This window comes from Coregonus clupeaformis, chromosome 9 (assembly GCF_020615455.1).
Source record: "Coregonus clupeaformis isolate EN_2021a chromosome 9, ASM2061545v1, whole genome shotgun sequence".
Classification (NCBI taxonomy): Eukaryota; Metazoa; Chordata; class Actinopteri; order Salmoniformes; family Salmonidae; genus Coregonus; species Coregonus clupeaformis.
In genome coordinates, this window is record NC_059200.1 from 29,013,702 (window position 1) to 29,031,548 (window position 17,847).

Here is a 17,847-nt window from a genome sequence, read left to right on the forward strand (position 1 = left end):
GATGTCACCGTGGAAGGCCAAAACTCCATCCCACCAAAACAGGCTGAAATTTCAGGCAGTCGTTTACATTTACATTTACATTTTTAGTCATTTAGCAGACGCTCTTATCCAGAGCGACTTACAGTTAGTGAGTGCATACATTATTTTATTTTTTTATACTGGTCCCCCGTGGGAATCAAACCCACAACCCTGGCATTGCAAACGCCATGCTCTACCAACTGAGCTACACCCCTGCCGGCCATTCCCTCCCCTACCCTGGACGACGCTGGGCCAATTGTGCGCCGCCCCATTGGTCTCCCGGTCGCGGCCGGTTACGACAGAGCCTGGATTCGAACCAGGATCTCTAGTGACACAGCTTACACTGCGCTGCAGTGCCTTAGACCACTGCGCCACTCGGGGACCCCGTTTCAAATAGCTCTTACACTAAAAGGGCATTATCTGCATTTTCACAATTTCACAGTATTATTCCAACCTCAGTGTGGAAATATATATAAAACACAGAAAAATATTTTAATTGGCACTTCATTTTTCTTAATTTAACCTCGAGATGGGAAAACATGTTTTTATTAAGTTTAACATGTACGCTTTATGATTAATTTGTTTAATTAGGTGAGATAAAGTTTTGGGGGACCTAATTACGCTACCCAAAAGGTACTCTATTGGTGGAACGACCCAAATATACTGGTCAAAATAGCATAAATACAAAGAAAATATATTAAAATATTAAAGATAAATATTTAAATACAGTATTAAAATAGTTAACATTCATAAAATGACTGTGCATAGTGCAGCACTAACTCAAAAGTATGTGGTTTGCAGCCTGTAGAAATTGATACGGTTTCAGTTGCACTACATGGTCTCAGAGTAGTTCATTGTTATTGAAATGACTTTAAGGCTTCCAGTCCAATAAGTCCTCTGGTCTAGTGCCTCACCAAGACAGTGAGTGGGGCTCCACTGACACTTAATAACCTGGTAGGAATGGAACCCCCACCCTCATTGGTCCTTCATTGGTGTCTCTGAGCCTCTCTCCTCCTCCTTCTCTTCTTGTGGTCTGAGTGTGCAGTCTTCCAGTAGTCTGTCTTCACTTTTGTCCTCCTGGTCTCTCTCCCCCTCTTCCTCTCTCTGTGGTCTAGGTGTGCAGTCTTCCTGTAGTCTCAGAGAGAAGTCTTCTAGTAGTCTGAGTGTGTAGTCTTCCAGTGGTCTGGGTGTGTAGTCTTCCAGTGGTCTGGGTGTGTAGTCTTCCAGTGGTCTGGGTGTGTAGTCTTCCAGTGGTATGTCTTCATTTTGGTCCGCCTCTTCTTCTTCTTCTTCTTCTTCTTCTTCTTCTTCTTCTTCTTCAGCTTCCTGTGGTCTGTCTTCACCTTGGTCCTCCTGGTCTCCAACCAGCACCTTGCTGTACAGCTTCTGCTGCTCCTCTTTGAAAGTGTTTTTCACCTTCCCTCGCTTCAGCCCTCCATCCCTTAGAGCAGACAGATAAACACAGGGAAGAGCAGTTTTGTACAACCCTTGTTGTGTACACTTGCAAAAATGTAGACACCATGATAAACACACAGCTAGGAATCGTGCTAGACAGAATCTGTGTGAGTGTGTGTGATGTGTGTGATGCGTATTCACTGAAACTCACCAGAGCAGGTCCACCAGTCCTCCCTGCGTGGCGATGGCTGCTTTTACTCTGTTGGCAAACTGCACCGCGTCCTCTCCCTCCTACGCAGACAACCACAGAGATGGCTCAGTCAGACAATTAACATGGAGTCTCCATACCAGGATGGAGTTGTGGACTTATCACTGTCCACATGATTTAGGTCTAGACCTTAGGGGAAACCCTTGTTTATAACTGCATTATACAAATCAATAATAACAACTTTACTGGGCTAAACCAAAAGAAAGGCCACACCTCTCTGCTCATAGGTGGCAGGTACCAGACGCTGCAGACAATGGCCCAGCTGCTCATCATCCTCAGCAGGTAGTTGACCATCCCAAACTTACTGCTGTTCCAGAACGCATCGCCAAACCTAGGGTCATACTGTCACAGAGACACAGGGAGAGGTCAAAGGGTGTGAGAGGGAGCGGGGTTAGGTGGTTGATAGATAAAGTGGCGGTAGAGAGGTAGAGCGAGAGGGAGAGACTACCTTAATGGCCACAGGGTAGACAGTGCAGCCTATCTCAAAGCTGCCCTTTTTGAACATCATCACTGAGGTATTGTTGATGCAGGTGCCTGAGTGAGAAGCACATTGTCACGCCGCGGCATTACACACTCACACAGATCCGACACAGGGTGAATCTTTAGATATCATTACAGCCTTCATTAGTTGCCTTAGCTCATCTCTATTTGAGCAGCACTCGATCCATCAGAAAAGGGTCAATTTTCATACTAACCCTCTGGGAAGATGAGGATGGGGTGTTTAGTTTTGTCTGCTACATGATTGCTAAGCCTGGAAAAATAAAATACAGAACTGTGTAAATAACATGTTAATAATTAGGACGGTTATGGATGAAGACCGTCATGAAAATAAAATAACCGTCATAACCCTGACTGAATGATCACGATGCAGCAGCATATTTCTATGGCAGCACATGCAGTCCGGAGTGGAGAAAATGTGCAACGAAAACCATCATCCAAAATTCCATGACCGTCACTGCGCTACTAATAATATAACTGTTTTCACCACATTAGAAGATTGTGCCAAAATTGATTTGCTGTTGAATCAGGTGTGCTTGTCCAGGGTTACAATAAACATGTGTACTGTTGGGGGTACTGGAGGACCAGGGTTGGGAAACACTGTCTTCGACAACAATCTGACAATGGGAAATGGAAGGAAAGTATGGTTTCTCAACATGCAGCTGCAATATTACCTTTTGGCCACAAGGTGACGGTCTTTGACTTCAGATCTCTCAAACCAGATGTGGGGGCTGGATTTCACCATCGCTCTCTGGACTACCCCGATCAGACCACCATGGATCTGGCCAACCTGAGAGAGGAAGTGAAGACTGAGTGAGAATCTTGAACTAAACATCTTGGCAAACAATGGGCTATACATCTGTCTCCCAAATGCCCCACACATTCCGTACTAGCACACATACACAGACACATACAGAAACGCACACACACAGAGACGCAGCTTTGAATAGACACACAATCCTTACTGTTACACACCAGGATTTACATACAGTACCATAGAATAGCAGCCATCATTGGCCAGGATGATGACGTCAATGGGAGTTGTGTGATTGGCCACACAGATGCCTCCATTCTTTGGTTTGTTCTCACTGTGGACAGAGCAAAGAAACGACTGAATGAGACACATTAACAAAATCGCCTTTCTCATAAAACGACCAACAACCAGTGTGTGCCACCCTAACTGACATACAGTGCCTTCAGAAAGTAGTCATACCCCTTGACTTATTCCACATATTGTGTTACAGCCTGAATTCAAACTGGATTCAATTATTTATTTTTTCTCAACCATCTACACATAATACCCCATAATGACAAAGTGAAAACTTGAAAACAGAGATTTTTGCACATTTATTGAAATTGAAATAAAGTAAAAAACTATTCACAACCCTTTGCTATGACACTCCAAATTTAGCTCAGGTGCATACAATTTCCTTTGATCATCCTTGAGATGTCTCTACAACTTGATTGGAGTCCACATGTGGCCAATTAAATTGTTTGGACATGATTTAGAAAGATACACACCTGTCTAGATAAGGTCCCACAGTTGACAGTGCATGTCAGAGCAGAAACTATACCATGAAGTCCAAGGAACTGTCTGTAGATCTCAGAGATAGAATTGTGATGAGGCATATATCTGGGGAAGGGTATAACGTTTTTGAAAATACATTGAAAAAATATGGAACTACCCAGACTCTGCCTAGAGCTGGCTGTCCAATCAAACTGAGCAACCGGGCAAGAAGGACCTTGGTCAGGGAGGTGACCAAGAACCCAATGACCACTCTGACAGAACTACAGAGTTCCTTGGCTGAGATGGGAGAACATGCCAGAAGGACAGCAGTGTCTACAGCACTTCACCAATCTGGGCTTTATGGGAGAGTGGCCAGACGGAAGCCACTCCTGGAAAAAAAGGCACATGACAGCACGCCTGGAGTTTGCAAAAAGGCACGTGAAAGACTCAGAGCATAAGGCAAAAGATGATGTGGTCTGATGAGACAAAAACAGAACTCTTTGGCCTGAATGCAAAGTGCTATGTCTGGAGAAAACCAGGCACAGTTCATCACCCGTCTAACACTATCCCTACCATGAAGCATGGTGGTGGCAGCATCATGCTATGGGGATGCATTTCAGCAGCAGGGACTGGGAGACTGTTAAGGATAGAGGGAACAATGAATGGAGCCAAATACAGGCAAATCCTTGATGAAAACCTGCTTCAGAGTGCAAAAGACTTTAGACTGGGGTGAAGATTTACTTTCCAACAGGACAATGACCCCAAGCATACAGCCAAGGTAAGGCTGGAATGGCTTTAGAACAAGAATGTGAAAGTCCTTGAGTGGCCCAGCTAAAGTCCAGACCTGAATCCCATTGAAAATCTGTGGAAAGACTTGAAGATTGCTGTTCACCGCCACTCTCCATCTAACTTAACAGAGCTTGAGAAAATCAGCAAGAAAGAATGGGATAAAATCCCCAAATCCAGATGTGCAAAGCTGATACAGACATACCCAAGACAACTCAAAGCTGAAATCGCCGCCAAACGTGCTTCTACAAAGTATTGACTCAGGGTTGTGAATACTTATGTAAATTAAATATTTATTTATTTCACGTTCAATAAATTTGCTAACATTTCTAAAAACATGTTTTCACTTTGTCATTATCGGGTATTGTGTGTAGATGAGTGAGAGAAAAAAATCTATTTAATCCATTTTGAATTCAGGCTGTAACGCAAACTGTGGAATAAGTCAAGGGGTATGAATACTTTCTGAAGGCACTGTAAGACTGTCTTTGAGCTCAGTACAAACTAGGGTGGCGAGTCATTAAATGGGCAGAAAGCTGTGACACAATACAGTAGGTTTGTGTCTCTGTCTGAGCTGATGTTGTGGATACTAGCCAGTGAGTATTTGGTTGGTCTACAGTACCTGTTGTGGTAGGTGATGATGGCAGTGAGGGATCGGACACAGATGCGATAAGACATCAGATGAATCTTCTCACTGAGGTACGTCCTTAACCTGAGGAGATCAACACACTGACAATAAGCCTTTCACCAATACAGAATCTTCTTGTAGATGAGGTACTGTAAGTTTGTGTGTATTCTGAGGGTATGTTGGTGGAAACGTACCAGCCACTTGGTAAGAAGCCCACTATGGTAGTCAAGACCACAAGCAGACCAATACCAGACGCTGCCAGAGTAACCCTGTAGAACACAAAACAGAACTTCAGTCAGTCCACCACACATCAATTTAGTTGACAACATATGTTGTAATGTCCAAAAACCACATAAAACCGGTCTTTCATGCTAAATAACCAAAATTCTCATAAATCCAATTTGTAGCCTTCTTGACGCCCACAACAGCTCCTTGTTGGCGTATAACTCGCAAATAGGTTTCCTGCCTTAGATGGTGACCCTGACCCCTGACTCTTGACCTCTGACCTGAGTGGCAGCAGGAAGCCATAGCGGATGAAGAGACCCAGTCCCCAGAGCACGCTGAGCCGCAGGCTGATGTGGCGGAAGTTGTAGTTGCTGCGTGTCAGCAGGTTCCAGGACTCCAGCTCCTGAGCAGAGAAGCGCTTGGTCACCTCATCATCCACGATGCTCTCCACCCCCCGCCGGCAGAAATACATGATGTCCGCCATCTCAAACTCAGGCTCAGAGCTCAGAGTGGTGCCGTTGGCACGGAGCTCCTGGATCTCCTGCTCCAGAGAAGACAGCTCTTTAGCTATGATACCTGAGACAGAGAGGGAGGGAGGGAGGGAGGGAGATAGAAAGAGAGACAGAGTTAATGCAACAACAGAGACATTGCCATTCCCATAAGTGAGAGATGTACATCAAAAGGTCGTACCATTGCTATAGGGTTTATAAAGATGTTGATTCTTCTCCTTTGCGCCTCTCTCCATCCGCACAGTAGCCCACTAAAAAGAGGGGGGTATCATACATTAATCATACATGAACTTTCTTTAAGCCATGAATTCTATCCCTAAGGTATTTTAAGCCGTATTGTAAAGCTTATGACATTTATATTCATAATTCTTATAATTTGATGAGAAGCAATCATTCCTCTGTGCCATGATATCATCATTCATAAGCTTGAAGTTGCATCACAGATAGTCTTGGGACCAGACTGTATCTCATAAATGATTATGTTAGCCTGGCCTAGCAAGACTACATCACATGGTACAACTGACAGGGAGTCAAGAGCTGAGTAAGCAGGTCCACAGAGAATAGGAACACAACAGCTATCTTAGACAGGGCCATAAGCATGAAACAGGCAGCCTGGAGTATTTGGAGGCATGTGGTTTCCCCTGAGGGTGAGACTGTAGTGAAAACAGTCCACAGCACTGTATGACCACAAAAGATGTTCACTGTGTCTTTTATGGGTCAGCAATTAGCAATCAACATAATAACAGTAGCTGCTTCAAGTTGGCCAACTCCACTATTTGTGGCTCCCTTAATGTAAACAGTGCTACCTGCAAAGACCACTTCACTGCATGTTATATACATAACCACAGACCATATATTACAGAGCAGTGTACCTACATTTACATTACATTTTAGTCATTTAGCAGACGCTCTTATCCAGAGCGACTTACAGGAGCAATTAGGGTTAAGTGCCTTGCTCAAGGGCACATTTACGTCATTTAGCAGACGCTCTTATCCAGAACGACTCACAAATTGGTGCATTCACCCTATAGCCAGTGGGAAAACCACTTTACAAATTTTTTTTGGGGGGTAGAAGGATTACTTTATCCTATCCCAGGTAATCCTTAAAGAGGTGGGGTTTCAAATGTCTCCGGAAGGTGGTGAGTGACTCCGCTGTCCTGGCGTCGTGAGGGAGCTTGTTCCACCATTGGGGTGCCAGAGCAGCGAACAGTTTTGACTGGGCTGAGCGGGAACTATGCTTCCGCAGAGGAAGGGAGCCAGCAGGCCAGAGGTGGATGAACGCAATGCCCTCGTTTGGGTGTAGGGACTGATCAGAGCCCGAAGGTACAGAGGTGCCGTTCCCCTCACTGCTCCATAGGCAAGCACCATGGTCTTGTAACGGATGCGAGCTTCAACTGGAAGCCAGTGGAGTGTGCGGAGGAGGGGGGTGACGTGAGAGAACTTGGGAAGGTTGAACACCAGACGGGCTGCGGCATTCTGGATGAGTTGTAGGGGTTTAATGGCACAGGCAGGGAGGCCAGCCAACAGCGAGTTGCAGTAGTCCAGACGGGACTAGTTATAATTAGTTACCTCTTCATGTTATTGTATATTAGAGGTATGGACCCGGATAGAGGAGGACCCGAACGGACCCAAGAACAATCAGACCCAAACCAGAAGTGGTCGGGTCCATTCGGGTCTATCAGCTGTGGCTACATAGAAGTTGGACCTGCTCGGGTCCTGGGTCGGGTATTCAGGTTCGGGTGGACCCGTGAAGACCTCTACTGTATATCCCTTTCTAAACCATTTCCTCCACAATTCCTGTGGCTGCCCCACACCTAGGCCTAATTCACTCATGATTTTCTAGAAAAGAACATCAACCCTTTGTTTGAATGTGTAGGAGATTTTAATAATATTGTAGATATGAAATCTCTAGTAATTTGAAAGGCAATGCAGCTAGGCTAATTTAGCACTGTGACATGCCCCTGACAGATGCATGCGGTAGGGGAGAAGCAAAGACCACACACACTGCCACCAGAGGAAAAATTTGACAAATCCACTGAGAGTAGTGGTCTCTCTCGTGTGCTCACTTTTAGTGAATGGCAAAGAAAATTATATGAATTGGTCCATAGAACAATGTCCATAGTGCCATTTATTCTCAGTGAAGTTGACTGACCACATTAGAAAAAAAAACAGCCAAGCTGAGGTGACTTCTCTCTCCACAAAGCAGATCAGACACAGCCTGGGGTGGAATAAGGGCAGCTATTCTAAATTGAGCCTGGCCTTAGATGAACGCCCCTTACTGCTAAGCTAATTCAAAATAGAGGCATAGTTCAAGTTCATACATAAACATGAAGAAATTGTGTCATACCTTTTTCAGTTCTAGAGTATGCAAGTCGCCTATCAAAATAAGCGTGTTTTTCTCGAAGCAGGCATTCACTAAGGGCCCGATTCTGACTTAGGAATTTACGCCCTTTCCTACGCACTTCTCAGTATTCGGTATTGAGACTTACAGTGCCCTGCAAAAGTATTCATCCCCCTTGGCGTTTTTCCTATTTTGTTGCATTACAACCTGTAATTTAAATGGATTTTTATTTGGATTTCATGTTATGGACATACACAAAATAGTCCAAATTGGTGAAGTGAAATGAAAAAAATAACTTGTTTCAAAAAATTCTAAAAAACGTATATAGCATTTGCGAAGTCATCAACATCTATTGTTTCAATTCAAGTGGTGCGTGCATATGTATTCACCCCCTTTGCTATGAAGCCCCTAAATAAGATCTGGTGCAACCAATTACCTTCAGAAGTCACATAATTAGTTAAATAAAGTCCACCTGTGTGCAATCTAAGTGTCACATGATCTGTCACATGATCTCAGTATATATACACACCTGTTCTGAAAGGCCCCAGAGTCTGCAACACCACTAAGCAAGGGGCACTACCAAGCAAGCGGCACCATGAAGACCAAGGAGCTCTCCAAACAGGTCAGGTACAAAGTTGTGGAGAAGTACAGATCAGGATTGGGTTATAAAAAAATATCAGAAACTTTGAACATCCCACAGAGCACCATTAAATCCATTATTAAAAAATTGAAAGAATATGGCACCACAACAAACCTGCCAAGAGAGGGCCGCCCACCAAAATTAATGGACTAGGCAAGGAGGGCATTAATCAGAGAGGCAACAAAGACACCAAAGATAACCCTGAAGGAGCTGCAAAGCTCCACAGCGGAGATTGGAGTATCTGTCCATAGGACCCCTTTAAGCCGTACATTCCACAGAGCTGGGCTTTACTGAAGAGTGGCTAGAAAAAAGCCATTGCTTAAAATAAACAAATAAACAAACACGTTTGGTGTTCGCCAAAAGCCATGTGGGAGACTCCCCAAACATATGGAAGAAGGTACTCTGGTCAGATGAGACTAAAATTGAGCTTTTTTGCCATCAAGGAAAACGCTATGTCTGGCGCAAACCCAACACCTCTCATCACCCCGAGAACACCATCCCCACAGTGAAGCATGGTGGTGGAAGCATCATGCTGTGGGGATATTTTTCCATCGGCAGGGACTGGGAAACTGGTCAGAATTGAAGGAATTATGGATGGCGCTAAATACAGGGAAATTCTTGAGGGAAACCTGTTTCAGTCTTCCAGAGATTTGAGACTGGGATGGAGGTTCACCTTACAGCAGGACAATGACCCTAAGCATACTGCTAAAGCAACACTTGAGTGGTTTAAGGGGAAACATTTAAATGTCTTGGAATGGCCTAGTCAAAGCCCAGACCTCAATCCAATTGAGAATCTGTGGTATGACTTAAAGATTGCTGTACACCAGCGGAACCCATCCAACTTGAAGGAGCTGGAGCAGTTTTGCCTTGAAGAATGGGCAAAAATTCCAGTGTGCCAAGCTTATAGAGATATACCCCAAGAGACTTGCAGCTGTAATTGCTGCAAAAGGCAGCTCTACGAAGTATTGACTTTGGGGGGGTGAATAGTTCTGCACGCTCAAGTTCTGTTTTTTTGTCATTTCTTGTTTGTTTCACAATAAAAAATATTTAGCATCTACAAAGTGGTAGGCATGTTGTGTAAATCAAATGATACAAACCCCCAAAAAATCAATTTTAATTCCAGGTTGTAAGGCAACAAAATAGGAATAATGCCAAGGGGGGTGAATACTTTTGCACGCCACTGTACCTTATTCAGTCACGTAACGCTCTCTTGCTCGCTCTGAATACATTTCAGTCAACTACTGAAAACCCTCCCACTTGCTGGCCAACAGATTTTCTCGTGGACTTTTCATTCAATAGGGTTTTCAGTGCTTTTATCTTAAGCCATCCCTTTAAATACGGTGTACCTTTTAGTTAGAATTTTGTCTACAGACTCACTAGAATATGTTGAGAGAACGGGTTCTGAATATTAGGGATCAATGAAAGAAAGCTATCTAAATATATGCATATTCGTCTCCGTTTCAGCACCAATTGGTAGATTTAAAAATACACTGATCTTGTAGATTGTGTAGGTTTAGGAAAGTATTTATTAATCATTAAAAAAACAGGTTTGGAGATCCTTTACGTACGAAAGAAAACTGTGGTTTGATTCATTCAGAAAATTGCCACATTCAGTTCTTCAACCCATGGTAATGTTGGAAAATTAGTGTAGAATAATTATAATATGGAGAATAGTGTACAATAGTAGCCTATACCCTTGTCTATTGCCTGCACTAACCATGTAACTGTGTGATGACACGGCCAAGTATTGCGCCGTGCTTCAGGTTGAAACTGTTACGGCTTGGTCTGCGCACCGCTCCATAACTATTTAATTAGCCTATATTTCTTTTCTTTTTATATGATCAACTGTTACTAATGATCCTCAGCAATAACCACAGGGTCGTGCCGTCGTTTACAGAGGAAACAAATGCAGGTAAACAAAACAATGTATTTAAATGGAATGATAATGTAACCTATACCAACTGAAGGGAACTAACAGTAAATTGGTAGTTGAATATGTGTGGTTATTAGGCCTACTGACGGTCGATACTGATAGTGGCTAATATTTAACATGATTGAAATAGGAAACATTACTGTGGGAAAGTTTATATGTTGCTATGCTTCAGTTTTCTGCCATATGACTGGTTTCACAAGTCTCCAGCGATTATAAGGTAAAATAGATCTAAAACAAGTGTAATATATATTTACAATTCCCTTATCCAAACTGATTACTCATTTACCTAGCTCTTATCAATAGCTCTTATCAAGTTCTAAATTATAGTGCATGAAGAATGGTGTTATTTCTATCAGAAAAAATTAAGTAGATGCTTTTTCCACTTGGAACTGGTAGGTTCGCTAGACCTTATTCGCGCATAAAGGTGGTGGAATTATTAGGGAATTAAGTCAAGGTCAGAATATGGTGTATCTGTAGACACACCTATTCTCATGCTTAAGTTCAAGGTCAGAATACGTATATAGAGAAAAGTCCATAAAAAAGGGAATTACATTCCACTTACACACTCTTAGCTTGTCAGAATCGGACCCATTGTGACAGTGTGAAGCAAACTCACCTCAAAGACCTTGAGAAGGCTCTTCATGTACAGTCTGCGGATCCCAATGGACACTCCAAGGATGGCCGGCACGACCATGACTAGCAGCGAGCTGAATCCCACAGTGAAGGATATGCCAAGGACCATACACAGCAGGTTATCAAAGGGGAGGAGGAACCAGCCCATGTTGGCAGCAGGTGAGGACAGGGCTGTGATGCAGTGGAGTGTGAGGGGATATGGCAGGGAACAGGGAGGACTGGTGAAGGGTTGAAGAGGAGAGGTCCAGGAACAGGACTAAGGCTGTAGTCTAGTCCTCTAGTCCCTTTATAGCCTCAGCTTCTGAAGCATGCGCTGAAAGAAGGGCGTCATGGGCACATCAGGCCTGGGACAGCACGTGTCAATGTCTAGGAGAGCAGACTGGTCTCATCATGAAGACTATAATAAAGGATCCAGCAATGTCAGAGCATCCAAAACTTCACAGTCCTCAACTTGTTCCATCCTTCAAAAGAAAAAGGTACACTGTAAACCATCAGTCTGTCTGTATAAGTTGTTGTTTATGGTTCCTTTGCAAAAGGGATGAGACTGCCCTGGAAAAATACAGTTATTGGTGTAGCCATCCTTTATAATGAAGGCTGGTTAAATAGTTAGATGTGGGACATAACTGACGTTCAATTGCCATGTTAACTGAACAGTTAGCTCAGTGTTATGTTTTTACACAGAGTTATTAAACGTCAGTAGCTACAGTACATAACTAATAGAGGTCCTATAGGGTGCTGTTGGAAACTAAACAACACAGCAACAGCTGGTTAGCAGCCTGCTAAATTGATAGCTAAGTAGCGTTACCTAGCAACTACCAGGGTGGCTGATCTTTCCCATTTGGACGATAGATGCAGAACACACAGAACTAGTTCAAACTCATATAATTCATTGTTACAAAGTTGTTTAACTTGTTAACATTTAGATAGCTATTTTTCAGATAATGTTAGCTATCTAGCTAGCTAACGCCATAACAAGCTTGAAGCTAGCTAGCAAGCAAGCTGTCATAAATTAGAGTTAACGTTAGCTAACTAAGCTGTTTACTAGCTCTCGAAAACCTTATCCGTATGTAGCTAGGGTTTTCAGCCATTCTCTTCGGCCAGAGCGTCTACTGTGCTCTGTGAACGCTCCGAATTTACAAAGAGACAATAATTATTCTTCTTCTGTGGGTTTTATGGCGGACTACATCACCAAACAGACAATCTGACAACGCTCTGAATTTACGAACGACCCAGAGCTCACTCTGACACACTGAAGGCAATTTACGAACGCACCCTCATACGAGCGCGCTCTGGAACCCGGAGTAGATAGCCAGAGTGAATTGTGAACGCACACTTAATAAACTCAACTCCACGGAATCTAAACTAGAACTACTAGCTATCAAGTCATTGACAAATGTGTCGTTTAGCAAACAGTAATGATGTCCAAACCCTATTGCGATTATACTCACAAAATGTCAATGACCTCAGAGTGTGTTTACTCACTTCTTTTTAATTTGGCGAGCTCCAGCAAGGAAAACGTCTATGAGAAACTCATCATCAATCATTAGCATGACTCCCTCCCTGTCTGTAATCATCGACCTCTTACTGCGAGCTAATCCTCTCTCCTTGAGCCTGCGTCTAGTCTGCAGTGCATGGCGGGGGGGGGGGGGTTTGCAGAAATTCGAGGAGTGGCCCTTGCTCAACATTCCATCATCTCTGGTTCCATTTATTTTTGTTACATTGTACCCTCTGTCGCTAGTAGCCTAGGCCAGGGGTTTGCAGGGCCGCGATTATTTGTGTGTTTTTTTTATGAGTATCGCTATCTACAACAGAATAACATCGTGGATACCATTTTTATGTTTTGTGAGCCAATGCTAACTAGCGTTAGTGCAATGCATGGAAGTCTACAGGAACAGTTAGTATCCTAGCTGTTCCAGTTCATCCGACTCTGGGGGAAGTAGATAAATGGCTTTATTGCCAAAATCTCGAACTATTCCTTTAATATGGAGGAAATTACAGTCATTGGAGCTAATTACAAGGGTTTTTCGGTATAGAAAAAAATCTTCTAAATGGCAATTTTCGGGATGAAAAAGCAGTTTCAGTGTCAACTTAAATGACCAAAACCAGATAGAAAGCATGCAGAAAAGAAATTGAGCTATACATATTTTTTAATAATACCATATTTGAGAACTAACATTCAAATAAAAGCTAGACAGTCTGGGAGAATCAAAAACTGGGCATTCAGGGCACATGCCCATTGGTTTTGTTATAATGTTTGACCAGAGGAACATAGCATTAGCCATGTCAAAATCCATAGAATTGCAGGAATTAAAACTGTAAAATTGTCTCTCAGCCCCATGCCAAACTGTGTAGAATGGCTGGAAATGTGCTTAAAATCTGCAAAATGTTTTCTCCACCCGACAAAATTCCTTTACCTTTCTAGCTAATAGCAGAGAGGAAGCGGTGGTGAGAGGGTTTATTTCGTACCAAATCTGCCCACGTTAAGCAGATCATTAATTATTAAGCAAGTGAGGGAGTTTTTTTATGGGGGGCATTGAGTGTCGAAATTAGTTAAGATAAAAATGAATTGCTATTTTGATATGTGAGGCTTATTTTATCTAATATAAGTTTTGTAATGCTTAGGTTGTTACGAGTGTACAGATATAAGTGTGATGCACGTGACATCCCGGCAACTTTTAGAAAAAACACTTTATATTGGAGTTGTCCCTGTTGAAATTCGAGTTGGTCTATGCATATTCATGAGGCTAGCAAAGCAACTCACTCTCCATTTATTACAGGTGGTTGACGTCAACACCCCTCATCCAATACTCAAAAAAGTATTCGAATAAGGAGATGTATCCACCAATCCAAAGCGAGGCCATAGGCTTCTTTCTCTCTCTCTCTCTCTCTCTCTCTCTCTCTCTCTCTCTCTCTCTCTCTCTCTCTTCTCTCTCTCTCTCTCTTTCTGTAGTTGTAACTTTCAATATGCAATTTTACTTCTCTAAATATTTTGTCATCAATGATATTATTTCTGATCCGACAGGTTTTTGCAACCTATAGGCTAATGGATGTTTATCCAGCTAGTTCAGGTCCAGTCTGACTGTTTTCTGCTCTGAATGCAGATAGAGGTCACGCACACAAACACACACACACACAGTGTTTATTGCAACAAAACTCTTTATTCTCATCTACTCTGCTACAAATTGTTTGAGTATTTGGCATGCATAGAATCACAACAAATAAGACTGCCTAAGGGAGACTCGCACAAAAACCACACAAGCACTCAAACATAAACACTATCATCAGTACATAAATACACACTGATCTTTCACACACACACACACACACACACACACACATTTATTTTACATTTCAGTCATTTAGCAGACGCTCTTATCCAGAGCGACTTACAGTTAGTGAGTGCATTTTTTTTTTTTCATACACACACACGCACGCACACACACACACACACACACACACACACACACACTCTCTCTCTCTCACACAGGTTTCAGTGTTATGTTGATCACCACAATAAATTACAGTGTGTATGTTTGTGGGGCACATTGTTTATTTGCATGCGGAGTGACAGTGTGTCTGGTGGAGCTGCATTCTCAGTATTCATGCAAAACAATGTGAAAATGTTTACATTTTAGTCATTTAGCAGACGCTCTTATCCAGAGTGACTTACATGAGCAATTAGGGTTAAGTGCCTTGCTCAAGGGCACATCGACAGATTTTTCACCTAGTCGGCTCAGGAATTAGAACCAGCGACCTTTCGGTTACTAGCACAACGCTCTTAACCACTAAGCTACCTGCCGTGTATTGGGTATTGGGTTCTCATGAAACTGATCTTCCTTTTATCAAAACAGTTACCCATCTATGTTCAAAACTCATATAATGTAACTTGATATGTGTTTGATAATGATAAAATCTAAAAAAGTGCATCCGTGATAATACATGGCATGTAATTCAAGATAGAGACAGTTGGCCAGCATATGCCATGGGTTTGACACTAACTCTACAGTAGCTTAAGACATATGGAATCTTACAGTAAAGGAGAATTGAGGTGCACAAACACCACGAACGAACGCACACACAAACAATACATATTTTGACAGTAGGTACACTGATATAATATTGCCATTAAAAAGTTTAGCTTAGGAGTTCAAAGCCCCGGAGGGGAATATGCTGCTTTAGGCTAGGTATAGGAGACGCTGGCATAAGTAAGAAAGTGCTAAAAATGTCAATGTGTCTCCTTTACTTTGCTACAGCATTAACCAACCATGGCAATGAGTGTAAGTAGCTCAAACATCACATTGCTCTTCAGACCCTGTAAACACCTAGAAATGTTTTCTCTAATATCTGAAATGTACAATGTAAAACTGTGGGAGGCTGGCTGTTGTTCTGTTTTGCTCTTAGAGACAGCAGTATACAGCATCATCATGATCACTGATGTTGTTCCTTCAGCTTCTATGCTTGTCTTCGAATGTGGCAGTAGCAGAGCGGGGTTGATATGTCGTTTTCTCCTTCTGTAGTTCAGAAGTCTGAGGTAAGAGGTCCGTGGTTAAGGGCTCAGCCATCTCTGCCTCTCCTTCACTTCCTCTTCTCCTTCTCTTCCTCTCTCACCAGGAAAGGAACCAGTCGGTATCATGACCTACACTCAGCGAGACATCATACGCACAAACTCTGAGGGAGATTCATAAAAGAGAGAGATTAATAAAACAGAGGGAGATTAATACAACAACTTGATTCACATAAAGTGATCCCCAACTGGCAAATTTGGCCCACGGGTGATTTTATTTGCCCCCCTCCCATAAAAGACTGTAAAAACACCAGCAGAACAGCTCCAAGTGATTTTAATTTTGGAAATCTGTTCCAAAGTATTCCCACGCATAACAGAGAGATACTGTATATGTGATCGTAAACAAATGTAAGCAATGTTTGAATAGCCTTCCTGCGGTCAATTTGCAGTCTTCAAATTATTTGTAATTATGTTCTGGCCCCCTGACCATCCGCTCAGGAATAAATCGTCCGGCGGCTGAATCTAGTTGATGATCCCTGCCCTAAAGTGTAGGGAATACATGGTACTGAAGGTCACAGTGCTTTTAAGAACTGTATGTCCTGCTATCAACCAATAAAAATAAATACATTTTCATAGGAACGATTCTATTTCTAAATGAGCACTGTGGATTATAAATATGAATGTATTTAGAGCGTAAAACACGTGGGCGAAGCTAACGTTTGGAGAAAGCAGAACGTACGGATGGCTCTAGTAAGAATAGCAGCACATTGCTATTTTTGTCCCACTGGTAGTATGCTTCCCTTGTTCTCTTGGTAATCTATGAGGTGAAATAATCCTTTGGTGTGGGGATAATCTGACAGACAGCCCGACTCCCTTCATCCTCCCACCTCACTCTCAGGATGGTGCTAGAGTATCAGCCTGCCTCAAACTGTATGTGTGGGGATCGGCACTGACAGAGCGTGTATATGCATGTGCTTGGGTATGTGTGTGTGTGACGGATATTATTGGCATAGCCGCTGGAAGTAGGGGTGCTGAGGGTGCTGCAGCACCTCCTGAAAAATTGGAATAAAAAATATATATATATTAGCGGCCCAATATATCCGTCTGCACCGCCAGCGCTGGCAAAAAGATTTGTTTCATGTGTTTCATACCATTCCATTTATTCCATTCCAGCCATTACAATGAGCCTGTCCTCATATAGCTCCTCCAACAGCCTCCTCTGGACTGTATATATGAATGGACAAAGCCATCAATCATGTGACACCATTCATTCCTATGTGAAGACTCAATAGCGCATTGAAGCCAAATGAAGTCGGTTTAGATGGCATCTCATGGAGACATAACATGCACAGTTTGAGCTACTCCAGGAAGTGACGTTGCAGGCTAGCTCAGTGCTGCCCCCTCTCATTGAGTAACTCAAATTGAAGGCTGACCGGGTACTGCAGGCTGCCATTAGCAACTAAGTGATCCTTATAACTTCTTCTGTGTGCGATTTTTAAATAATTGGTTCAAGGACCTACATCTGGTGTATTAGAAGCAATTATTGGTACCATGATTGTCTTAGAATTTCTTTTTTATTTACACAAAGTTTGACCACGAAGATTGTCATTTTTCCATATACCATAATGGGGCATCCTGTTTTCTGCAATACCACAGTCGGCGTTGAACTTCTGTGGCTTCAATGACAGGGGGCTGTGTCTCCCCTGATATGAACAGTGGACCATGACAGGGTTTTGTCAAGCGCTGCAATATCATTCAACGAAATAATAACGAAGATAATACCTGTCAAATAATATCCTACAAGGAGGTGTCTTAGAACCCACTGAGATACTGTAGCTCACCTTCAAAGTCTACATGGCCATCTCCATTCAGGTCAATGTCCCGAAGGATGTCCTCTAGGTCTCTATGACCAACCTAGCAAAATAGGTTAAAGAACCGAGAAATATCACTACTCAGATGTAGGCT

At 42.7% G+C, this 17,847-nt stretch overlaps 2 protein-coding genes across 10 annotated transcripts in view; both read right to left on the reverse strand.

Annotated features, from left to right (window-relative positions):
* Window positions 1-434: 434 nt before the first annotated feature.
* Window positions 435-12,988, reverse strand: LOC121573788 (glycerol-3-phosphate acyltransferase 4-like). 2 transcript variants are annotated; one of them, XM_045222720.1, is made up of 13 exons: window positions 12,861-12,988; window positions 11,362-11,839; window positions 6,013-6,082; window positions 5,604-5,898; window positions 5,292-5,366; window positions 5,092-5,181; window positions 3,174-3,267; window positions 2,854-2,969; window positions 2,377-2,432; window positions 2,130-2,215; window positions 1,895-2,023; window positions 1,625-1,704; window positions 435-1,459 (listed from the first exon to the last, which is right to left on the reverse strand). In XM_045222720.1, exons 2-13 carry the CDS (start codon window positions 11,524-11,526, stop codon window positions 994-996), a joined length of 1,722 nt encoding a protein of 573 aa, XP_045078655.1. In that variant the 5' UTR covers window positions 11,527-11,839; window positions 12,861-12,988; the 3' UTR covers window positions 435-993. The 2 variants fall into 2 exon arrangements, with proteins under 2 accessions (XP_045078655.1, XP_045078656.1); XM_045222721.1 differs by lacking the exon at window positions 12,861-12,988 and adding an exon at window positions 12,184-12,605.
* A 2,118-nt stretch (window positions 12,989-15,106) lies between these two features.
* LOC121573789 (calcium-binding protein 1) overlaps window positions 15,107-17,847 on the reverse strand; it is a 45,625-nt gene continuing 42,884 nt past the window's right edge. For 7 of the 8 annotated variants that reach the window (XM_041886074.2, XM_041886073.2, XM_041886077.1 and 4 more), the window contains 2 exons: window positions 17,724-17,796; window positions 15,107-16,046 (listed from right to left, as the gene is read on the reverse strand). In XM_041886074.2, coding sequence (XP_041742008.1) covers window positions 16,021-16,046; window positions 17,724-17,796 — 99 coding nt within the window. In that variant the 3' untranslated portion in view covers window positions 15,107-16,020. The remainder of the gene's footprint in view (window positions 16,047-17,723; window positions 17,797-17,847) is intronic. The other variant, XM_041886075.1, reaches the window with a different exon arrangement.